General features: G+C 39.4%; 1 protein-coding gene across 1 annotated transcript; it reads right to left on the bottom strand.

Annotated features, from left to right (window-relative positions):
* Positions 1 to 342: 342 nt before the first annotated feature.
* LOC110065835 (calcium-transporting ATPase type 2C member 1-like) lies at positions 343 to 22,014 on the bottom strand. Its single transcript, XM_020772999.2, has 22 exons — positions 21,655 to 22,014; positions 16,932 to 17,021; positions 14,415 to 14,450; positions 13,659 to 13,720; positions 13,101 to 13,209; positions 12,775 to 12,933; positions 10,000 to 10,068; positions 9,463 to 9,538; positions 9,008 to 9,074; positions 8,589 to 8,811; positions 8,405 to 8,500; positions 8,220 to 8,309; positions 7,677 to 7,772; positions 7,170 to 7,326; positions 6,652 to 6,822; positions 6,049 to 6,146; positions 5,757 to 5,807; positions 4,613 to 4,848; positions 4,032 to 4,148; positions 3,330 to 3,477; positions 2,579 to 2,674; positions 343 to 2,046 (listed from the first exon to the last, which is right to left on the bottom strand). Exons 1-22 carry the CDS (start codon positions 21,901 to 21,903, stop codon positions 1,783 to 1,785), a joined length of 2,760 nt encoding a protein of 919 aa, XP_020628658.1. The 5' UTR covers positions 21,904 to 22,014; the 3' UTR covers positions 343 to 1,782.
* Between the last annotated feature and the right edge of the window lie 183 nt (positions 22,015 to 22,197).

The following is a 22,197-nucleotide window of genomic DNA, read 5'->3' as shown; positions in this document are numbered from 1 at the left end:
ATGCTGTCACTCTGGGGCAGAGGTACACAGAAACAAACAATCGCTTACAAAACCAATCAGATTGCAGGATTCGTTAGCGTGTTCGCTTGGAAAAAATAAAAGACGCTATCCCGCCCTATTTCGCAAGATAATTATTATACATATGGGTAATACGACAATTTGTCAACGTAGGATAAGGGGAGTACGTAGAACTTGTCTTTTACAGACGGAAGCCAACAGGTTACGGCGCACCATACATGGTTCAAACGTGAATTCGAGCAGGTTTGACCACTCAAGTTAAGCAATTAAAATATCACCCTAAACAAAGATAACTTTAGCTAGGCATTCAACTCAGTCTTGTACTTCAACTTCCTTTAGAGTTTAATTACTTTCAATTTATTAAGGTACAGTTTCTCCACATACCATTGGCTAAATAAAGTCACTGACTTCATTAATGCGTGCAGCTTAACAAAGTTGACTTTACTAAATCACAGTTCTGCTCGCATATGAAACAGAGCGAAACTGCATCTAGGAATGAGGAGTTGAAAGCGTTTCCACTCATACCTGATGCATACTTGTCCTTTTTCTAACATTATTTCTGCTTGTTGTGTTAAAATTCTCATCCTGGAGATAACATGATGTTGCTTGCTTTTATAACAGTCACTTTATGAACGTTGCAAAATGCTGGATGGTGTAACAGGATCACCAGACGTGTGCAACATGCTGGGCTCAACGATGTTGCAATATGTTACGTTGAAATGCTGCGTGCGTCTGTCTGGGCCTTTTTGCTCCATACATGGTAAAAAAGAAACGCAAAGGAAGAAGACATGCATAGTAAATTGTCAAATAAATTGACAAATATTGATAAACCTTAAACCCCCTCCCTTTACAAGGAGGAACTGATGAAGAAAGCAAATTTCAAGAAGTTACATTCAAATTGTAAACGTACGAGCATATGCAGAAATGTAAACGATTTTCGAAAAACAAAAACTGTTTTAACATGTTAAAATGTTCTTAAGTCAGTTTGGTCCTGGCATCTTTACTTTTTTATGACTTTTTTTTCCGCAAAGGAGGGCTGAATACTTTGACAATTCAATAAAACGATTTATTTCCCAAAGGTGTTCAGCTACTATACCGCTGTTTTGTTTGTTACTTTTCTAGCTATTTACACCTTGTTATCTAATCTACTCATATAACCTACACCAGTTAACGTCGCAGTTGTCTATGGTAGGAGAGAGAGTTAACGGCTGTAAGGAGGCCTAGCTCCAAGACGCAAAATTCTGAGAATTTATATATATTAATATTCACTACTTTTACATAAAATGAACTTCATTTGTACATGAAATACGTGAATCATTGGCTGATAATGATCAGTACTCGCACAAGTGTACGAAGATAAACGATTCTTGATACCACATCACAAACAAGCACGAGAACCCTCTGAGACATGACGGACGCCCCGCACCTCTTCAGAACCTGCAATTTCATTGGCTCCCTGTTTCACGCACTTCTATTGGTTCATTGCTTCTGATTTTGCGCTATTGTTTTCTCAGCCAATTCTGAGAGGTGCGTTGCGTCTCAGACATGAAGAGACCGGATATTCAATGTTGCTTAACAGCCCCACTGACCACGAAGCGAAACGCTCCAGCTCAGGTAATTCTCGCAGACACGGACTCGACTTTTATAACGGCTCGTTTCCCTGCAGAGTGCAATTATTTGATCTGTTGAGGGAGTGCAAATCGGATACCAGTCGATAACTATTGTAGATGTGTGCAGAAGTGTAGATTCGGACTCGGCGTCTTGTCACACGTAATACTGGAAGTCTTTTGGAGGCTCTTTGCGCCTAGAGAGAGTTCTTAAAACCATTTTTCTGATCTCGTCCACAAGAAAAACGGAAGACGCAATGCAAACTAATAACAAAAGGTCAGTACAGTGAAGAGCCTCCGTGAGAAAGACAGCCTGAAGAGGAGGGAAGTAAATAACTAACATCTGTCCCATCAGAGAACCGCCAACGGCGTAAAGGAACATTCGATTTGTGAAGAAACCTACTTGGAAGATCGACTTGACCTATGAAACAACAGGAAGAAAGAATGTGTGATTCAAACACCACTGAAAAGAAATGGATCAAAAGCTAACAACTATTTTTAATTGTTTGACAAAACCAAGATCAGAAGTCATTTTGCAAACATCTGGGCCAGGTTCAGTTGTTCAAAGCTTGATTAAGCTAACCCAGGATTACCGAGAATTTTGATTTCAGTTTTGTAACTTTGGGTGAGGTTTTCTGTTTATATTGTTTGGCCTCCTGTTTTGAGTTTGAATAATCTCAAACTACACAAAACATAAGCAGTGAAAAACCTTTTTATACAAGAAGAATTTATACTTGGCTTAACTTTTCACCCTGGGTCAGCGTTAACCGGCATTCGACCAACCTAGCCCACCGAGTTTTACGCATCTCATGGCGCTAGGCGCAGAGCGCCTCTGTCCCCAGACAAACACTCTAATCGGACTAAGAAGGACTTAGTAAGTAAGGCAACTAGTCTCTTGAGCAATTTAGACAGTTTCTAAGACCAACATTCCCACATTTAGGTTTGAACCTGACCTGTGAACGGCAGCTAAGCGCGTTGAACATGTCAAAGAACACAAAGCACGTGAACGTCATGGTAGTGTCACGTGGAGTGATGATGTTGTCTCTCATCTGGAAAAATATGGAAGGAAGACCAACTAATGGATTAGTATAATACAACGTTATAAAATATTTGTTTCGCCAGGATTCCAGATACGTTGTACAGGCAAGAAGTCAATATAAAATTCCAACAGGTCAATTGACATGACCTTTACCAAATCATCAGAAGTATCTCTATTATTTACTTAGGTCAGAGACTTTTTTTACTTCAGAAAATAAAATTACCTGGAACACTGATTACAAAGCTTAAAAAGTTGTTAAAAAACAACAAAGGGAAAGATTCTTACTCCACCTCTACTTACAGCGACCTTTCTAATACAGTAAGGTAATATTGCTTACCCGGACTACTGGCAAATCTTTCTGAAACCTCCCCACTAAAAATATTCGGTGGTATCTCGTTTTCACAGTTAAAAATCGAGAACGACAGACAACTATTATATGTTCTACTCGCACCGAATTTAGCCCTACTACTTCACGCACTCCTTTTTCGTTGCTTTCAAAGATGTGCTGCCACAACCAAATAATTTATTCTCCAATTGCACAGGCTTGAAATCAATCCCAGCAAAACACTTAAAGACTGCACTACCTACAACGCCAACATCGGCCTTTTGCCTGCCAAAATTTAACCTGCTCAAACACGCACCATGTAAGCTGCTTGAGAACCTACCTCTCTCCAGAAGACCCAGAGTGTGCCAGTTACTATAAGACTAGCGGACAAGAGAACGTTCATTATAAGGGCCCTAGTGATCATTGGGTTTTTAACGTTTCGCGGGGGTTTATTCATGACATCACGGTCCACGGGTTCCACGCCGAGACTGCAAAAAAAAGTAGACAAGGGTCACCCGTACAGAAGTTGTGGTAAGGTGTGTGGGTAAGTGTATAGCTGGGTGGGAATCGGCTAACCTTGTGAAGCAGAGGCATATAGGAAAGAGCCAGAGGAGCCAGATGACTCACAACTCCAGTTTCCGTAGCATGAAATGTCCAGGAATATTGCTACCAGCCCCCCCTCCTTTCCCCCCCACCCCCCAAATTGATGCTAGTCCATCGCAAGTTGCTTTCAGTATTATCTTGCTGGTACCCATTCTCATGGGTATAGGAAGTCACTGGAAAGTAAAGTTTCTAACACAACGGCCCCACGCTTGGACCCTTTGACCGGGTACGGGTTAACTACTACTAATACTCAACGAACTGGTGAAGAAAGTCACTGCGGAGGAAAACCATCTTGCTCCGGAACACAACGACCCTGCCAAAGCTTCTACTCAGAATTTTTGATCTGCAATTCAACGCATTGGCCAAAGAGAGGCCATAGTTGTGATTATGGCCGCATTGGCCATAACCACAACTCTCGTCATTATTTCTGATATCTCACCTCTGAGCGGGAGGTCCATCCATGATGATGTTAATCCATAAAATCTGCATGGCATTCAGAGGATTGGGAAGCTTTAGAAACGTTGATATTGTGATTAAAGAAATCGCTGCAATGCTCCTATACATGGAAAACAGAAAATATCATTTAACTAGAATCTTGGTATGTTTGTCTATAAAGGAAAAGGCTAAAGCACTTTTCCGATTGGACATGAAAAAGCTATCGTGAAATCTCCAAGAAAAGGGGAGCATGTGATTCTAAACGACACACTAGATATAAAAAAAAACCCGCCTTAAAATTTTCGAAATACAAGATTTGTATAACGAGAAATTCTACCCATGTTTATGAGGGAATCTCGACCTTTTATCATTACTCCGCTTAGCACATTTCTCGCTAGCCTCTTCCAGGCGCTCTGCTAGTTGGGCGCGGCGCGAAAAACAGGAGTGAAGGGCAGCGACCCTCTCCGCCTTGTTCGACTCCGCCATTTTTTCGCGCTGCGTCCCAGCTAACCGGACGCCTGAAAGGGGCTAATTTCTCGCCTGATCTATGAACAAGTCGGGAGTCACAGTTTGCAGTTTACTCACGTGCTTAGCTGGAAACGAACAAAGTTCCTGATGTTGTAAAAGATTCCTTTGCCTTCCTCGATGGCAGCCAAGATGGTGGAGAAGTCGTCATTGACCAACACCATGTCTGCTGCCTCCTTGCTCACATCAGTCCCCGCTCGACCCATAGCCACGCCGATATCAGCTCGGCGAAGAGCCACTGCGTCATTTACGCCGTCACCAGTCATCGCCACCACGTGGTCACGCTGCTGTAGAGACTGCAAAACAAAATACGAAAGACTACTAAGAATATTCTAGTTTCAGCTACAGCCGAACGAGACGTGTTTCTTCCAGAGCGTAACATGGTTGCCACAGACATCACTTTTCAAAATTCCCTGACTTTTCCCTGATAAAACTACAATTTTCCTGGCCCAACTGTGATAAATACAAAATGTCAGATATAGTAGCGGCTTCTAGCCTCTACTTACAGCCGTCCTTTTCCCTCATTCATAAAGACGGATAAGTTTTCAACATATTTCCCTTCTCCATTAAAGAAAAATTATCGACGAGATCACAGTGACCCCAAATGTTGCTTCTAGCCTTCAATGATATTAAATCACCCGTGTTACATTATTTCAATTTTCCCTGACTTTTCTTCAAATGTCAATCTTGACTCAAAATAGAATTCCCTAACTTTTCCCTGACCTTGAAGAATTTGTTTTCCCTGACCATTTCCTGACCTGTGGCTACCCTGCGTAAAGTTTCCAAAGGTTCAGAAAACTACTGTTCAGTGAAACTCCTTAAAGTTGAATTTTCACTTCGCCAATCCACGTAGGAAAAAAGATGGCGGATGTACATTTTACCACAAGGCCTTGCGAACCTAACACAGCCTAAAAGGCACAAAGAAAAGCTAATTTTTACAATATATGTCCCTGTACTAAGGACACTGAGTAACCTAGGTTTGAAGATTGTATAACGTCTCCGTACGTTTTTATGAACGTTGTTAAGGTTTTCGTGTGTTAAGAACTATGAGTAAATGTGCCAGTCGCCATCTTTTTTCCTACGAAGGATTGGTACATGTCATATCAACTGACGGAAGTAGTTGTTCATACTAGGAATGTGGTCGAGAGAAAAAAAAAACAGAGTAAATGAAAACAAAGGAGCAAAGAGTTCTAGCAAGACGTACCTTAACAATAGCTACTTTATGTCTGGGACTCACTCGATAAAACACCGACGCCTGTTGAGAAAACAGCAGAGTGAGTGATGGCTCACCTACATCGCATGTTAGACAATGTAATGAAAGGAAAGTGGACGTTTTACAAGCATTTACATGAGGTCTGTGCTTTCTGAGCTCCATAGGAAGCTAAAAAAATACTACTTGTACAAGGTTTAGGACAGCCCAAAATAATGGCGCCAATGAGAAGATCAGAACACAACAGGCTACGTACCACAATATACGGTCAATGTAGACCCTTTACCTGATGTATGGCGTCTCCTAATTGAAAACTGTCCATCGCTTCTAGCTCTTCTCCCGACAAAGTTAACCTTCCCTTGACATGAATTCCCAGGATTTCCGCTGTAAATGACAGAGAAAACGAACTCTAGTTTGTATACTGTAGAATCCCACTTTAACGCCCTGAATGGAGGCTAGAAAGTGATACACTAATGACAAATTTCTTACACAGTTGTTGGCGATTTGGCTCGCAGAGAACGAAAGGTAAGGTAAAGCATACATTTATACACGATCTAAAAATATAACAGCAACGCTGATGTGGTAATGTCTAAAAAATTAAAAAAATATATCGATAAGACTATCTAACAGACTACGGAGAACCAACAGAGAGACGCCAAACGTTGTATATAGTTAGCTAAGACTCTACCAAGAGGTCATGGCGCCTTTCACTGTAACGTACACCTTATTTTCAACAAAGATTGTTTGGTGTATAAACGTCGCCTTAACTGACGTTTGCTGAATTAACAGTTCCTATAAGTGGGACCCTGTGTAAACCAACGCTACCACGTTTCTGAGAGTGAGTTCGACCTTATTTGTGAACCTGCTTAGCTAAACATGTTGAGTTTACCGATAGTAAGTGCAGTCTCCCGCGCGTCTCCTGTCAGCATCTTGACCTCCACCCCACTCTCTAGCAGCGTATGGACAGCCTCACGCACACCGGGTCTGGGGGGGTCAAGTAGACCCATTATACCCAGGAATGACAGCTGCTGCAAGTCGGTTCCCATGGCCAGGGCTATCACTGTCAAAAACAAAAATACGGATTAGTTTGTTCCATTCTGTCAACGTTTATCACAGGGGTTAGCAATCCCAAATCAAAGTTATAGACTTTGGTATAAGCACACTGGAAAGACGTCTCCTTCTTTTGCTCAGGTGGACTGGGAAGTGCATCTGGAATGTTCACACTACATTAAGTCCTGTTGATAACACTGAAGCACTACAAAATATTTAACTTGTCATTTGCATTTGTTCGAATGGCTCACCAAAGTACTGAAAGGGTCGTAAAAAAATGCAGAAGTACTACAAACTTACTTAACTCCTGATTTCAGATATATTCTTCAACAATGTAAATAGCCTATTGGTGTGTACCTCTAAGTCCTTTGGATGACATGGCAGCAACAGCATCACTAAACGTCTCCAAATCCTTAGCAACAAGTGGGACAACAGAACCGTGCCTGCAGTATGATGTGCACTGCTGTAACACCTTCTCAGGTGCCCCCTTCACATAATACACCTCTGAATTGTCCTGCAAGAGATATACAACCTGTGAGTGCCACACCTATGTATGTTCAAAATATCAGATGTTTATCTTACTTCAAAGGAAAAAAATCCCCACAAATGAAAAGGGCACTTTTACCTCAAAATGTGTTATTTTGATATGCGCACTATCATCTCACTAATTGGCATGAATTTCCCAAACACTCTCAACCGGAAATCTGACTGTCTTTGACAGTTCATGGTGTTAGTCTCCTCTACTAACTATGTGTCTGTCGACAAACAGTCAGCCATTGAGGTCCATGTTTAATACAATGTGGATTAATAACTGGGCTTGCACTAAAGTAGGTTCCTGGGGCAATTGCCTTTCAGTCTACTTACCTGTTTTCTATATCTTACAGCCATCCACTTCTTCTCTGAGCTGAAAGAAATTTCTTCCGTACGTTTGTACATGTTTCTTGGGTCATCAATACCAAGCTGTTAAAGGAACAACATACAGTTTCTTGAAATCAATCATTTTTCTTCCATGCAAAAGCATACAATAGTTGCACTGAATAAACTATATTCATAGGTCAGTATAAACCATACTACTTCCTGTGCACCTTGTCCCTTTGTGATTTAGCCTGTATCTCTAGGTGTGTGATGTCTTGTTATACAAAAATCACTGGCATTATAACATAGCTAACAAACCCAGGCAATCATATCCAATAATCCAAAAGTGGTAGTATGAGCAGATTGCTTCCACTGGCAATGTTATAAAACAAATATTGGTTCATCTGCTTGGGAGGTCTGGAGAGCACTCAAGAAGCTATCGCCTCAGGAAACTTGTTAACTTCTTTACTACTCTCCAAACTTCCTGTGTGTACCATAACTTGATAGTGCATGTTGAAGCATGAACCAATATGTTTCATTGCAAATTGTTACCTTGAGTGCAACAGCTATAAGGGCACCTTCTGTTGGCTGGCCAAATAGAGAGCCATCTTGAATGTGTGCATTGTTGCATAGATAACCAACCTGCAACCATCATGTCAAGTTAAACATCGGGCAATGGCTATGTTGTAACAGTTACAAAACACAACAAATAAACACAAAAACTGGGGACTCCTTACCTCGATAACTTTAGTTATAGACAAGTTGCTGTTTGGCGTTAGAGTTTGGCCTGCAATGGTTACATGACCACACCCATTGTAACCCACCCCAGAAACCTGCAAAATATGGAGAACATGACTCAGTTGTATAATTCTCCTGCCTTTAGAGCACTAAGTATAAGAAACCACTAGGAACAACACTTACCTCTGCATAGTGTCCATCAGCACTGAATATCTGTGTCGCTGTCATCTCATTCTTGGTCAGTGTGCCAGTCTTATCAGAACAAATCACACTAGCACACCCGAGAGTCTCCACAATGGGAAGCTTTTTGACAATGGCATTTCTTCTGGCCATTCTCATCACACCAAGTGCTAGAGTTACAGTGACCACTATGGGAAGACCCTCTGGGATGGCAGCTACTGCCAAGCTGTCAAAGAAAAATCATGACAAAATTGTTAAAAATTATTTTTTACTGGGGTTCTGCAACAATTAATTTCATTTTTTCAGAGAAACAGCCACTAAGGTAACAGCATGTCTTAAACACATGCTTTTGATCATTTGTGCCATGCCATAATTGATAATAATTGTCACAAATGGCCAAAGATCAATTCTCTATTTCTTACCTGACTCCAATGGTGAACATCTCTAGAATAGCTCTCTTTTGTAGCCATCCCAAAAGAATAATAAGTCCTTTGAGAAAAAAGACCACAAAGATACTTGTTAGTACAAGGTTCTGATGGGGAAAGACTTGTAAATGAGCCTTATTCTCAGAACTGTCATTAAATTTTGATTCACCGATAACCTTGATCTTCACACCCGTAACAAATTTGTTACTTAATATGTTAATAGTATCAATTACAGGCAAGTTCACAAGTAACATCAAGGGTCCATCAAACATACTCAGTCATAACAGGTGTTACAGGTTACAGCCCTTATTGTCCGCCCTGATTCTGATGTTGACCCATTTCATTGATTGAAATTGAACCTAATTTTGCTGATGATAAACCTTTGGCTTTGCTTGAAGACATCCTAACCAGCTTGAAGAAACATCTTTAAGACTAACAGAACAAGCACCCACCTATGATACAAAGGGAATAAAAAGATAACTGTTTTCCTAAGATGTCCATGCTTTTTTGAAGAGGAGTCTTCGGAGGCTGAAATAAAACAAGATTTAAATTTACATTTAATGTTTAAATCTGCTACTTTCCCATCAATCACAAAATTGCAGTCAATCTCTACATCTAACTAAAGATAAAGAAGCATCACTTTACACAAAACAATCACTAACTAGTTTGTTTGTTTGTTAAGTAAAGTGAAAAAATGATAATCAAAAGCTCACTGATTAGAAGTTTGAACTGTTTGCTGTTTCTATGATAAGTGGTTCTACTTTGATGCCAACGAAAGTACATGTAAAATGAAAAAAGCAGCTTCTCAACAATATTAATTCTACTGGAGATCACAATACAGTGCTTTCACCTGCATGTGCAAAGTTCTGGAAAAATGTTAACAAAACATAAAATTTTGCCACTGGTTTGCAAAAATAAGGTGCTCAAAAAACTGGTGGTTAGTCCTTCTTACCAATTGCTCCTTAATAACTTGATGATATACTACATACCTCTTCTGCTTTCATCATTTTAAAAACTTCACCAAATTCTGAATTTTCACCAGTACCGGTGACAACACCCTGGAAAAGAAGAAGTTGTATCGCACTAACTCAGTAAATGTCATCCATAAATAATGACAAATACGGTAAAAACTATTTATAAGGTGATCAATGAAACGAGATGTTTATTTTTTGGTTCAATTCCTTGTCCTATAACAATTAATAAATTGTGAAGGTGAATTAATCAACATGACACGAGCGTGGGACAAAGAAAAATTCTGAGTCCCCGACAGGAATCGAACCCATGACCTCCCGAACACCGGGCGGGCGCTCTATCCACTGAGCTACAAGAACTCATGGAGAGCAAGGTCATTTAACTGAGTTCATATATGATAGGTGTCCTGCATACTGCTAGGATCAACGCTGTCGAATTCATCGTGAGTAGTGATAAGTTAATAAAGATTGTGAATTTTAAGCTCGGTAATGAAATGTGAAGGTGAATTAATCAACATGACACGAGCGTGGGACAAAGAAAAATTCTGAGTCCCCGACAGGAATCGAACCCATGACCTCCCGAACACCGGGCGGGCGCTCTATCCACTGAGCTACAAGAACTCATGGAGAGCAAGGTCATTTAACTGAGTTCATATATGATAGGTGTCCTGCATACTGCTAGGATCAACGCTGACGCTTGATCCTAACAGTATATGAACTCAGTTAAATGACCTTGCTCTCCATGAGTTCTTGTAGCTCAGTGGATAGAGCGCCCGCCCGGTGTTCGGGAGGTCATGGGTTCGATTCCTGTCGGGGACTCAGAATTTTTCTTTGTCCCACGCTCGTGTCATGTTGATTAATTCACCTTCACATTTCATTACCGAGCTTAAAATTCACAATCTTTATTAACTTATCACTACTCACGATGAATTCGACAGCGTTGATCCTAGCAGTATGCAGGACACCTATCATATATGAACTCAGTTAAATGACCTTGCTCTCCATGAGTTCTTGTAGCTCAGTGGATAGAGCGCCCGCCCGGTGTTCAGGAGGTCATGGGTTCGATTCCTGTCGGGGACTCAGAATTTTTCTTTGTCCCACGCCCGTGTCATGTTGATTAATTCACCTTCACATTTCATTACCGAGCTTAAAATTCACCATCTTTATTAACTTATCACTACTCACGATGAATTCGACAGCGTTGATCCTAGCAGTATGCAGGACACCTATCATATATGAACTCAGTTAAATAACCTTGCTCTCCATGAGTTCTTGTAGCTCAGTGGATAGAGCGCCCGCCCGGTGTTCAGGAGGTCATGGGTTCGATTCCTGTCGGGGACTCAGAATTTTTCTTTGTCCCACGCTCGTGTCATGTTGATTAATTCACCTTCACATTTCATTACCGAGCTTAAAATTCACAATCTTTATTAACTTATCACTACTCACGATGAATTCGACAGCGTTGATCCTAGCAGTATGCAGGACACCTATCATATATGAACTCAGTTAAAAGACCTTGCTCTCCATGAGTTCTTGTAGCTCAGTGGATAGAGCGCCTGCCCGGTGTTCGGGAGGTCATGGGTTCGATTCCTGTCAGGGACTCAGAATTTTTCTTTGTCCCACGCTCATGTCATGTTGATTAATTCACCTTCACATTTCATTACCGAGCTTAAAATTCACCATCTTTATTAACTTATCAATTAATAAATTGTTGTCATAATAACGTTGCTTTTTAGATGTTTATAGAAGGCTAAGAGTTACTAAAATTTTGAAAACCAAAACATTTTTGACTGTACGGTCATCATCAGTGGCACATGATGGAAAACTACATACGACATGGTTTTGTTCAATTAATAAGTTATTCCTGAGGGGAACAGTCTTGCAATGAAAGAATGTACTTGTTTGTTGATGACCATATGGTCAAAAATGTGTTGGTTTTTAAAATTTTTAATTAGTAACTTTTAGCCTTTTATAAACAATTAATAAATTATTTCTCAACTTAAAACCTATTAATTATACAGTGCATTATTAAGGTTGTCTCATTGCACAACTGTCTGATTACTCCTGATTTATCACAGGTGACAAACACAGTTTGAGATGACTTAGGACACGCCCCTTAAAGTAACAACAAACGGAAGTTGTTTGCCAAAACATTTTTAAGATAAAATCCTATAAGTCAAGAAATCATATGGGAGTCAAACGAACAATACAAGAAAAAACAGATATCTTGATGGAATATGTTTAAACGCTTTTATTATTACTTCCACATTGTGGTTCTTAATACATAAGCCAGGACTGGAGCCTGGGGGAGGGGGAGTGTGTGTGGTACTTCCCTAAATTTCGGATACGTGTGTGCCACAAAGGGTCTTAAACCCTGACCCTATTTAAAGGATGAAGCAAATGTATTAATATCCTAATTAAGCCCAAAATTGAAAAATGATAACTTAGGTACCCTATCTAAGGATCACACCAGGAACGTTAACGCAATGCCAACAGGGGCAAAATGATGCCCTATTTAAGGATCAAGGACCTCAAAAACCTTATCCTATCCCACAGCAAATACCTATATAGCCCATATATGTGACTACCCCCCCCCCCCACCACCTCCGCCAAGTGCAACATAACAGTACAGCATCAAAGTGAAGCTTACAATAAAAGCTCTCATTTGTGGAATGAATGATCACTAAATAGAGTCTTATTCAAAGGTGTAAATTTAAGACCAACATTAAACTTTTTCATCAATATATGTACAATGTTACACGGTGAAAGAGCTGCATATATTTAATCACACACCTTGCCACGGCCACAACGGACTAAAGTACCCATGAAAGCAATGTTTCTTCTTTGTGAGATCCCTCCACTTGATTTGGATGGAGGAATCATATCAGTTGTTTTACTTGCTGGTTCAGTCTCACCAGTAAAACTTGATTCATCTATTTTCAAATCTATAGCCTAAAAAAACAGACTTTTATTGACAAACAAACAATTGGACGATAATATATCTATCTAGATAATTTATTTATTTATTTATTTATTTATTTATTAAAATTAATTATTAACAACTGATTGACCATGTTGTATAACACAAGACCCATGTGATAAGGAAGCAGTCTTTATACCTCGATTAGCCTTAAATCTGCTGGAACTCTATCTCCTACTGAAATGGTGACTAGATCTCCAGGGACTAAACTGCGAGCCAAAAAATCTGCTACCTGGCCTTCACGAATACTGAAGAAGGAAAAAAGTCAAGAATGCCATGAATATCTTGTCCACCTTACACAGAGTGACATGTATTGCTTGTACATGTATAACATTAATTACAGTCACTGATGTCTCTCAAAATAGCCAGCGGTGGAGATTGGGGAAGTGCCAAAGGGTAAGGGATGTACAAATAGCTAAAGGCTGGTTGCTGGCTAATTTCACCACCTGAAAGAGGACTTAAATCTGGCTGAAATTTCCCACAGAACAAAGATTTGATTACATCATTGTCAGAGAAGCCGGCTGGGCTTGTTAATGAGCTGGCCTAGTGTCTTCCGGATTACATCCCTGGCGGACCGAAAATGTTTGGCCTTCCCTTATCCCCTTTGCTCTTTCTGAACAGCTCCAAACGTTACATGATCATGATATTTTATTGTGAACAATGTAAATTAAACACAAATCCACTTGAGCCTTTTTACCAGTGACAGCCAGGTGGGACAAGTTTCTTGATGGCTTCCACTGACTTGTCAGAACGGTATTCCTGCAAGCATAGAAAACAAACAGTAAAAAAATAAGCAAAACAAAGGAATTTGAATGTACAAAAGTCCATCATTTTCAGCTCTAAATCCAACACAACACAGCTGAAACCATGACGTAACCAGCTCTTGTAGGCAACCATTTTTCCAAAATACCAAAATTTGCCCAGTCAAATCACTAATAGCTGGGACCTTTTGTTCCTGACAACCTCTCATAGTTGACTGCAACAAAAGTTAAGACTCTGTGATCTGATCTCAATATATGGACCAATGGGGTAACAAGATGGCTTACAGCTCTGATATGAAGATACAGTTTGTTTTCAGTCATGAAAATTTTACATCTCTCATATCTAATGTTTATGGATTGAGAGAATATTGGTTCACAGTTGAAAATATTTGCACCAGATGCCCTGAAATCATTTCAAATTACTATACTATCGGTACTTAATATATTCTTGACTAAAACCTTTCAGAGTTTACAGAGTATTTGCGCATAGATCAAACCTCTGGAAAGACTAGTAACACCCAAGGGCTCTAAGATTACACCCCATACAGTCTAAACTATGTCTTGCACAAGTTACCACTCGCTATATTACAGGCCTTGGGACCATGTAGCCTCAAGTAACAATTTTGAAGTCGTAACATATCTACTAGAAGTCAAGAAAAGCATTTAAATACAGTAATTAAAAGTAACCATACCTGAACAAATGCTACTGTAACAACAATTATTATGGCCTGAAATATAAACCATTCAGAACAATGAATACATGAAAACATTATGGAAATTTGACTGTATGTTACCATTGAAAGCTAATTACTAACAGTGAACAAAAATTGAGCAGTGACATTAAAATGCCTTTTCATTAAATTCCAATATTACGCCATTTTACTATTAGGTATAAGGTCAAGAAAACGTGCAAAAATGAGCCCCTATTGCATTGCAGAGTCGCATATTGTTTTCTTAGCATGCATTGCAGTAGCCATATGTCAATCATTTGTTTATTTAAGGACTGTGCCTACATATACTTTTGATATTGCACACACGGCACACATCCCACAAGGCCTGGATTAAAAGCCACGTCCACATGAGTTGAAACTGGGATAGTACTTTATGTAAGACTACATATAATGTCCCGAGAATATGGCTGAAGCTTTAGTATACCCCCATAAACCTTTGTTTACCCTTGTATACCAATGTAAACCCTTGTACACCCCTGTAAACCCCTGTATACCCTTGTCAACCCCAATCGGATCATCGGCAGCCGTTCGTCTCGGGAGACAATGATGTAGCGCTATGTCCATGTAGAGCATCGTCTCGAGTGGCTATAAAACGAGGCTGTAAACCGTTGTAAACCCTTGTATACCCCTGTAAACCCCTGTAACCCCTTGTATACCCCTGTAAAACCCTGTATACAACTTGTATACCCCTGTAAGCCCCTGTAACCCTTCCTATACCCCTGTAAACCCCTGTAACCCCTTGTATACCCCTGTAAACCCCCTGTATACCCAAGTAAACCCTTGTACACCTCTGTAAATCCCTGTATACCCCTGTAAACCCCGCTAACCTCTTGTATACCCCTGTAAACCCCTGTACACCAATGTAAACCATTGAATACTCCAGGAAACCCTTGTATACTCCTGTAAACTCCTGTATACCCGTGTAAGCCCTTGTTTACCTCTATAAACCCGTGTATACCCCTGTAAACCATTGTATACCCCCTGTAAACCCCTGTATACCCTTGTATACCCCTGTTAACCCTTGTATATCAATCTAAATTCCTATGTACCCCTGTAAACCCCTTGTATACCCCTTTAAACCCTTGTATACCTTTGTATACGCCTGTAAACCCTTGTATACTCCTGTGAAACCTTGTATGCCCATGTAAACCCTTGTATACCCCTTTATACCCCTGTAAACCCTTGCATACCTTTGTATACGCCTGTAAACCCTTGTATACTCCTGTGAAACCCTGCATACCCTTGTATACCCCTGTAAATCCCTGTATACCCATGTAAACCCTTGCATACCCCTGTAAATCCCTGTATACCCCTGTAAACTCTTGTATACCCCTTGTATACAGGCGTATACAAAGGTATACAAGGGTTTACAGGGATATAAAGGGGTTTACAGGGGTATACAAGGGTTCAGAGTGGTATACAGGGCTCGACAGGGGTATACAAGGGTTTACAGGGGTATACAAGAGTATACAAGGGTTTACAAGGGTATACAGGGGTTTACAGGGGGTATACAAGGGTTTACAGGGGTATACTAGGGTTTACAAGGGTATACAGGAGTTTGCAGTGGTGTACAAGAGTTTAGAGGGGTATACAAGGGTCTACAGGGGTATACAAGGGTTTACAGGGGTATACAGGATTTCACAGGAGTATACAAGGGTTTACAGGCATATACAAAGGTATACAAGGGTTTACAGGGATATAAAGGGGTTTACAGGGGTATACAAGGGTTTACAGGGGTATACAGGGATTGACAGGGGTATACAAGGGTTTACAGGGGTATACAAGAGTACACAAGGATTTACAGGGGTATACAGGAGTTAACAGGGGTAGACAAGGGGTAGACAAGGGGTCTACAGGGATTGACAGGGGTATACAAGGGTTTACAGGGGTATACAGGGATTGACAGAGGTATACAAGGGTTTACAGGGGTATACAAGAGTATACAAGGGTTAACAGGGGTATACAGGGATTTACAGGGGTATACAAGGGTATGCAAGGGTTACAGGGGTATACAGGGGTGTACAAGGGTAAACAAAGGTTTACAGGAGTATACAAGGGTTTACAGGGGTATAAAAAGGTTTACAAGGGTATACAGGGGTTTGCAGGGGTGTGCAAGGGTTTACAGGGGTATACAAGGCTAAACAAAGGTTTACAGGGGTATACTAGAGCTACAGCCATATTCTCAGGACATTATAAGTAGTCTTACATAAAGTACTAACCCAAAACTGACTCCACCACCAAAATGAAAGTGAAATTTTCCAAGAACACTTAAAGATATTGTAGTGCCCAACATATTGTCTGCCTTTTTTCTGAGATTCAAGACTTATCATCTTTGGAAAATGCTTGGTTTACCCCTGGTGTTCTTTTTGAATTCCACTGTAGACCTTGCTGACATGTTCCTTTTCCACATAATCCTACTTTGGACAAAAGACCTTTGTATTAAGTAGGCACCATCCTTACCACTGCCCCAATACTTACCACTGTTATACTGACAGCATCATCATACTGACCCATAGCTACACTAACCAGTCCTGACGCCAGCAGTAACACAATCATAGGCTCTTTAAACTGGAAAAAAAATAGCCCAAAATGTTATCAGAGAAAAAGAATGTCTGTCAAAATGTATGATCCTTAGTGTTTTTAATTTTGTCAAAGCTCACCATTAACCATATACTCCAGATCTGTCAGGGCTGAGTGGCTGGGTCCCCAGTTGGGGAGGGCGGGGAGGTACTCTCTTATATGGGCTATGTAGGTAAATTGTGCAGTCCTAAAGGGTACGGTTTTCAGCTATTTTGGTAATAAATAGGGTATCGATTTTGGTCATGTTAGTCATAAATAGGGTATGATTTTGCACTCTAGTCTTGAATAGGGTAGGTTTTTAGAATAAACTACTTTTTCATTGATAGGACCATATCAACAAAAGCCATTCACAAATTACGTTTACAGCAATTTAACATTCGTCTGAACTAGGGACTAATTATAAGGAAGGTCTGAAACAGGGTATTGAATGTTTGGTCAGGTCATAAATAGGGTAGGGAAAATCGCACATATTGGTCATAAACAGGGTGAAGGTTTTGAGAAGTGGGCCGCACACCCGCACCCAGTTTTTTCTGCGAGTAGCCACCACGGGTTGGGCCCTAGAAGTGCCCAGGTACCACAGGCGACCAACTTTTGCCTTTGGGCAACTGGAAAATCTTAATTTTTTAACATAAGTTTAAATGCTGGGTGCCCAGGTTTTCATAATTAGGAACCTTTGGGCTCCTTGTTATTTTTCTCAGACCACAGCCTTGACTGTAGTGCTAAAAGCAATGTTATTTACTTATGAATGTTTCACTGACCAGTACACAACTGACAGCTTGTAGTGTTTTTCTCTTTAAAATCAGGAAGACACAGGTCAAGGTTTTTTAGAAGAGAACAGATTGAACAAGACAAGGGTGAGGTAAGTCCTTCCCTTGCATGCTGCCCTTAGCTTTTAGCATTCATGTTTGCAGGAATATACACTCATTGGACCCTAAGAGAAATGTCTGGCTACAAGCAGTGTACAACTTCCAAAAGCATAGTTAGTAGAGGAGACTAACTATGTCAAAAAGTGATAAGTACAATGATCATGTATACTACTGTTTACTGCTACACTTGTTATCTGCTATGCAAGACAAGGCCTTGAGGTAAAAACAGCCTTTTTAAGCCATCTTGATCAGTGTCTTGAACTGAACTAATTTGTAAAGAAAATAACCAGTTACTGGGAATTTTCTGTACAAATTAACTCCGCTCTGAAACATAACTGATGGCCTGTCAGATGGCCTCCTCCAGGGTTCTAGAAAAATGATAGTATTATTATATAATATTTTTTATTAGTATTTCACATATCAATGATAATTAATAATTATGTTAACTGTCACAATATTTTGTAACAACCTTCTTTATATTGTTTTATACCTCAGGCTTGTTTTATAAAATGTATTTTGTGAATAGCAATGTAAGACTACATGTGCCATGACCTGGTTGCACGGGGCCCATTGTTCAAATCATAATACACTTGATTTGTCCAGGATTAGTACTGACCAGGCCTTTAGCCAGATGGGCATCCCCTGAGGCATCCTGTGGATGGCTACTTATTAAAGAAAATTGTTGGTTTTTATTTTATACATTGCCTTATAAATTGTTCATTTGAGCAGGTCCTATAGCACATCTTGGACACTCACTTTTCAAATCCTGGCTAGAAGCCTGCTACTGACATGAATTCAGTTTGAACTTTGCAGTGAGGATTTCTCTTCATATTTTCTACCTTCCAGTTTCAAAGTTGAATGGTTTCAAACTCCAGAAAAATATTTATCTAACAATGAAAGCCACTTTAATTTATTAAGAAATTAAGCTGATTTAAAGGCTTGATAAATTTCCAATTAAAAGCTAATCCTGGATTAGCTGTTGGTAATCATCTATCGAACAAGCTACCCCTACACCTCAGATTGAAAGATCCAGGTGAAAGCCCCTTGGAAGAGTAACTGCACTGTGTTCTTGGGAAATGCACGTCACTCTCACAGTGCCACTCTCCCCTCAGGTGTATATGCACATGTACCACACCATTTAATACTAGAGGGTAACCCTCAGATGAATTAACGCCCCAGGAGAAAGCTAGCGGAACTTATTCTAGTTACTTCATGCTACAGAAACTACTCTGGTGCCTATAGGCAGTAGGCACAAGGTGTAGTTCCAGAAAATATCCATACCTTCCCCACAGAAGGGATTTTTTTTTTCCAGATCCCCACCCCACTCCTCTGGAAATTAAAATTAAGCTTCATACATTTCTTTACATTTTTGGGGTTTAGAGAGCCTCCCATCCCTCACCCCCCAGGAAATTCCAATCCCTTTTGTGGGTGGAATATGGATATTTTCTGGAACTGCATGATATAGACTTGAAACTTGTGAATCACAGCTTTGAAACATTAGTTCCAAACACATGCTACATTTTTTGGGCATTAATTTCGCAAAGAAAGAAACATGTACAGGTGCAGAATATAACTTTTAACGACCCAAAAGGAAAGCAATACTTTGCGCCAGTAGACTTCAATCACATATCAGCAATAAATGATCAATATTGAAAACAAGTGACTTTGGATTTAATAAGGAAAATATGGACTTACTTCCAAGAAACTAGCTCACTTCCTGCAGAAAGTGAACTCTCTTGTTGTTAAAGGATTCAATTGTTATTTCTAAAATACATATAATATATTCAAAGAGCCCAATAGATATATCGACCAGCTACAAAACCTGTCAAGATTGTATATAAGGGAAATAGTGTCAAGGAACACAAATTCACTTATTTGAAGAGATTTGGATGCCATTAAAGCTTGTAGAAGAGCCACTTAAAGGCATGGGAAAGTGTTTTACAGCATGCAATGTTGACACTATGTTGTATTATAAAAGCAGACTGGAGATATTTACCTTTCTGCTGAAAGAATATTTCCAATGTTTGTTTTTGCTAAATGTTTAAATAAGACAAAAGCAAAAAATACACAACCCAGTAGTGTACCAGAACTGTTTTCCCCACCTCACAAATTCTGCAGTCAAAATACCAAAAAAATGAATACAATTTTTTTACTTCTGCCAATGTTAACACAAACACAAAAAAGTTAACAGAAAATGTAAATCAAAGTTATTTAATTTGACATTTTACTGAGAATTGGGCCCTCTTCTTACCACAAAGAGATAAGATAAGGAAAAAAATTAAACCTAGTTTTAATTACTTATTGGCTTCAATATTGCAAACCTAGAGGGTTTTCATGTGCTGGTTCTCTACTTCTATGGTGTATTGTTATTAACAATGCAAAGAATCTCCCAAAATGACCAGTATTCACTAAATGCAATTTAAATTGCTTCAATAGAAAAACAGCTGATTGTGTTGCTTTATTATGATGTAAATCATTGTAGTCATAAGATGGGTTATTCCAGTTTAAACATTATATATAAAACCTAAAAAATATATAACAAACATGGAGGTAAGTAAAATAAAACTTTTAACACTTATTTGCTTGACTACCATCTTGCCTTTCAAAAGATCAATAATGACAATTCATTTTTCGAGAAGAAAGACAACAAAATGTCTCCATTTACCAACTGAAATTTTCACTGTTGCTATGACTCCATGAATGCAAAGATGGTATGTTTTGTTGTTCCTGCATTCGCATTGAAAGAAAAAAAAAGGCAAGCAAGGATTTGAAATCCACAGCATTCATGAATTTAATATATTATACTAAGGCCAGAGAACTAAACCATTAATCATACCCTTCACCTATCTTAATTTAATGCTTTTCTAACTTAACTTACATAGCAGGCTGCAAAATAAGGAATAATTCACAAGTGACAAATATTCTTCTAACATCTTCAAATGAAGGGAAAAAGACCTTGGTCCAACTCAACAGCCATTAGCTTGGTAAACATTGGTAGCGTTTGTAAACTCATACGCAAAAATAGTGTAGCACACTCATCAAAATAAGGAAAAAATTGAATTTTCAAGTTTTGCTGTAGCCATAAGAATGTACCTATTTTTATTTTATAGTTGGTTGTTAAGTCCTAAATCTAAGCTTCTGTACAAGTACATAGATGTATAAACCAGCCTCAACAAGAATAGTATGCAAAGAGGTTTTCTATTTCCACATAACTATTACCCTGTTGCAATCACACCCTCAGTTTTCATTCATTCTTACTTAGCAGAATATATTGGCAAAGTGGGATTAGAATTTCGCCCCAACCTGTTTAAATAATTATGGCAATTTAAGTAAACTTCAAATGAGATTCACAGCTATATATATAAACGCTGGAAATGCTTCCCAATAGCCGACAAAGATGTTAAATGAAAATTCTTCAGTGAATTAAATTAAGTAAGGTTAGTTAAAATAAGCTACAAAAATTATAGATCCACTCCAGTCTAGGATGACAACAGATGACAAGTTAAAATTTCAAGTTAAGCTTACATGACCCTGGTGAATAGCAAATACTAAAAATTTGTTATTCCCTCAATACAACCTACTGCACAGAAAATGGTGTGATATAAATGCATGGTCAACAATTTAAACTCAAGATCATAAAGCAAGCTTATCAAACCAGGGAATAGCTGACAGGATGATTTTTGCCCAACCAAAATAAATGAATATTTCCACCGTGGCGAAATAATTAAGTATTAGCGTCAGACTGCACTTCTAACCTGGTCAATATATTTTCTCCAGAGCGGCGTATCCTCTACCACATCAAATTCGTTTAAACCGTGAAGCTTTCTTCGTCTTTCAACTTCATCGTTTGCCAAACCGCGTTCGGGATCACTCCGAAATTGTTTTAAAACTTCGGACACAGACAGCGAGGAAGCCCTCCCCGACGATATAACGGTGGACATCATTCCAGACCCTCTTCCTTCCTCAGGGCATTCTTCTTGCTCAAGCTGAATGTAGTTGCCCATTATCGAGCCAGAGTGTTAGATATTTCGCCATAATTTCACTCTCATATTGGTTCAGAAAAGAAACTTATTAATGAGTGCCCGCCACAAAACAGGAACTGTGATTACCCAACATGCAACGAGGGACTAAGTCCGAGCAGCCTTCGGAAAACTGGGTCGGCGGTTTGAAGCACTTCCGGTACGTCTTATTTCCGGTTTTCATATCCGGAAATTTCCACCAGTTTGCGAAATCTCCGGAACAGAAGACCGAAAATTTTCGTAAATATCTTACCGAAAATTTCTGTTCAATTTGACTTT

The sequence above is a fragment of the Orbicella faveolata genome, unplaced genomic scaffold (assembly GCF_042242905.1).
Source record: "Orbicella faveolata isolate gen_17 unplaced genomic scaffold, um_ofav_v1 contig_3, whole genome shotgun sequence".
Classification (NCBI taxonomy): domain Eukaryota; kingdom Metazoa; phylum Cnidaria; class Anthozoa; order Scleractinia; family Merulinidae; genus Orbicella; species Orbicella faveolata.
Note: the sequence above shows the minus strand (reverse complement) of the source record. Positions and strands in the feature narration are given on the sequence as shown.

Excerpts from the sequence above, each read along its gene's own strand:
- LOC110065835 (XM_020772999.2), bottom strand. The coding sequence starts at position 21,903 with ATGGGCAACTACATTCAGCTTGAGCAAGAAGAATGCCCTGAGGAAGGA. Across the intron at positions 8,501-8,588 it reads CTGATGGACACTATGCAGAG|GTTTCTGGGGTGGGTTACAA; the intron begins GTAAGTGTTGTT and ends CATATTTTGCAG. Across the intron at positions 4,849-5,756 it reads ATAAAGTAGCTATTGTTAAG|TCTCTACAGCAGCGTGACCA; the intron begins GTACGTCTTGCT and ends TTTGTTTTGCAG.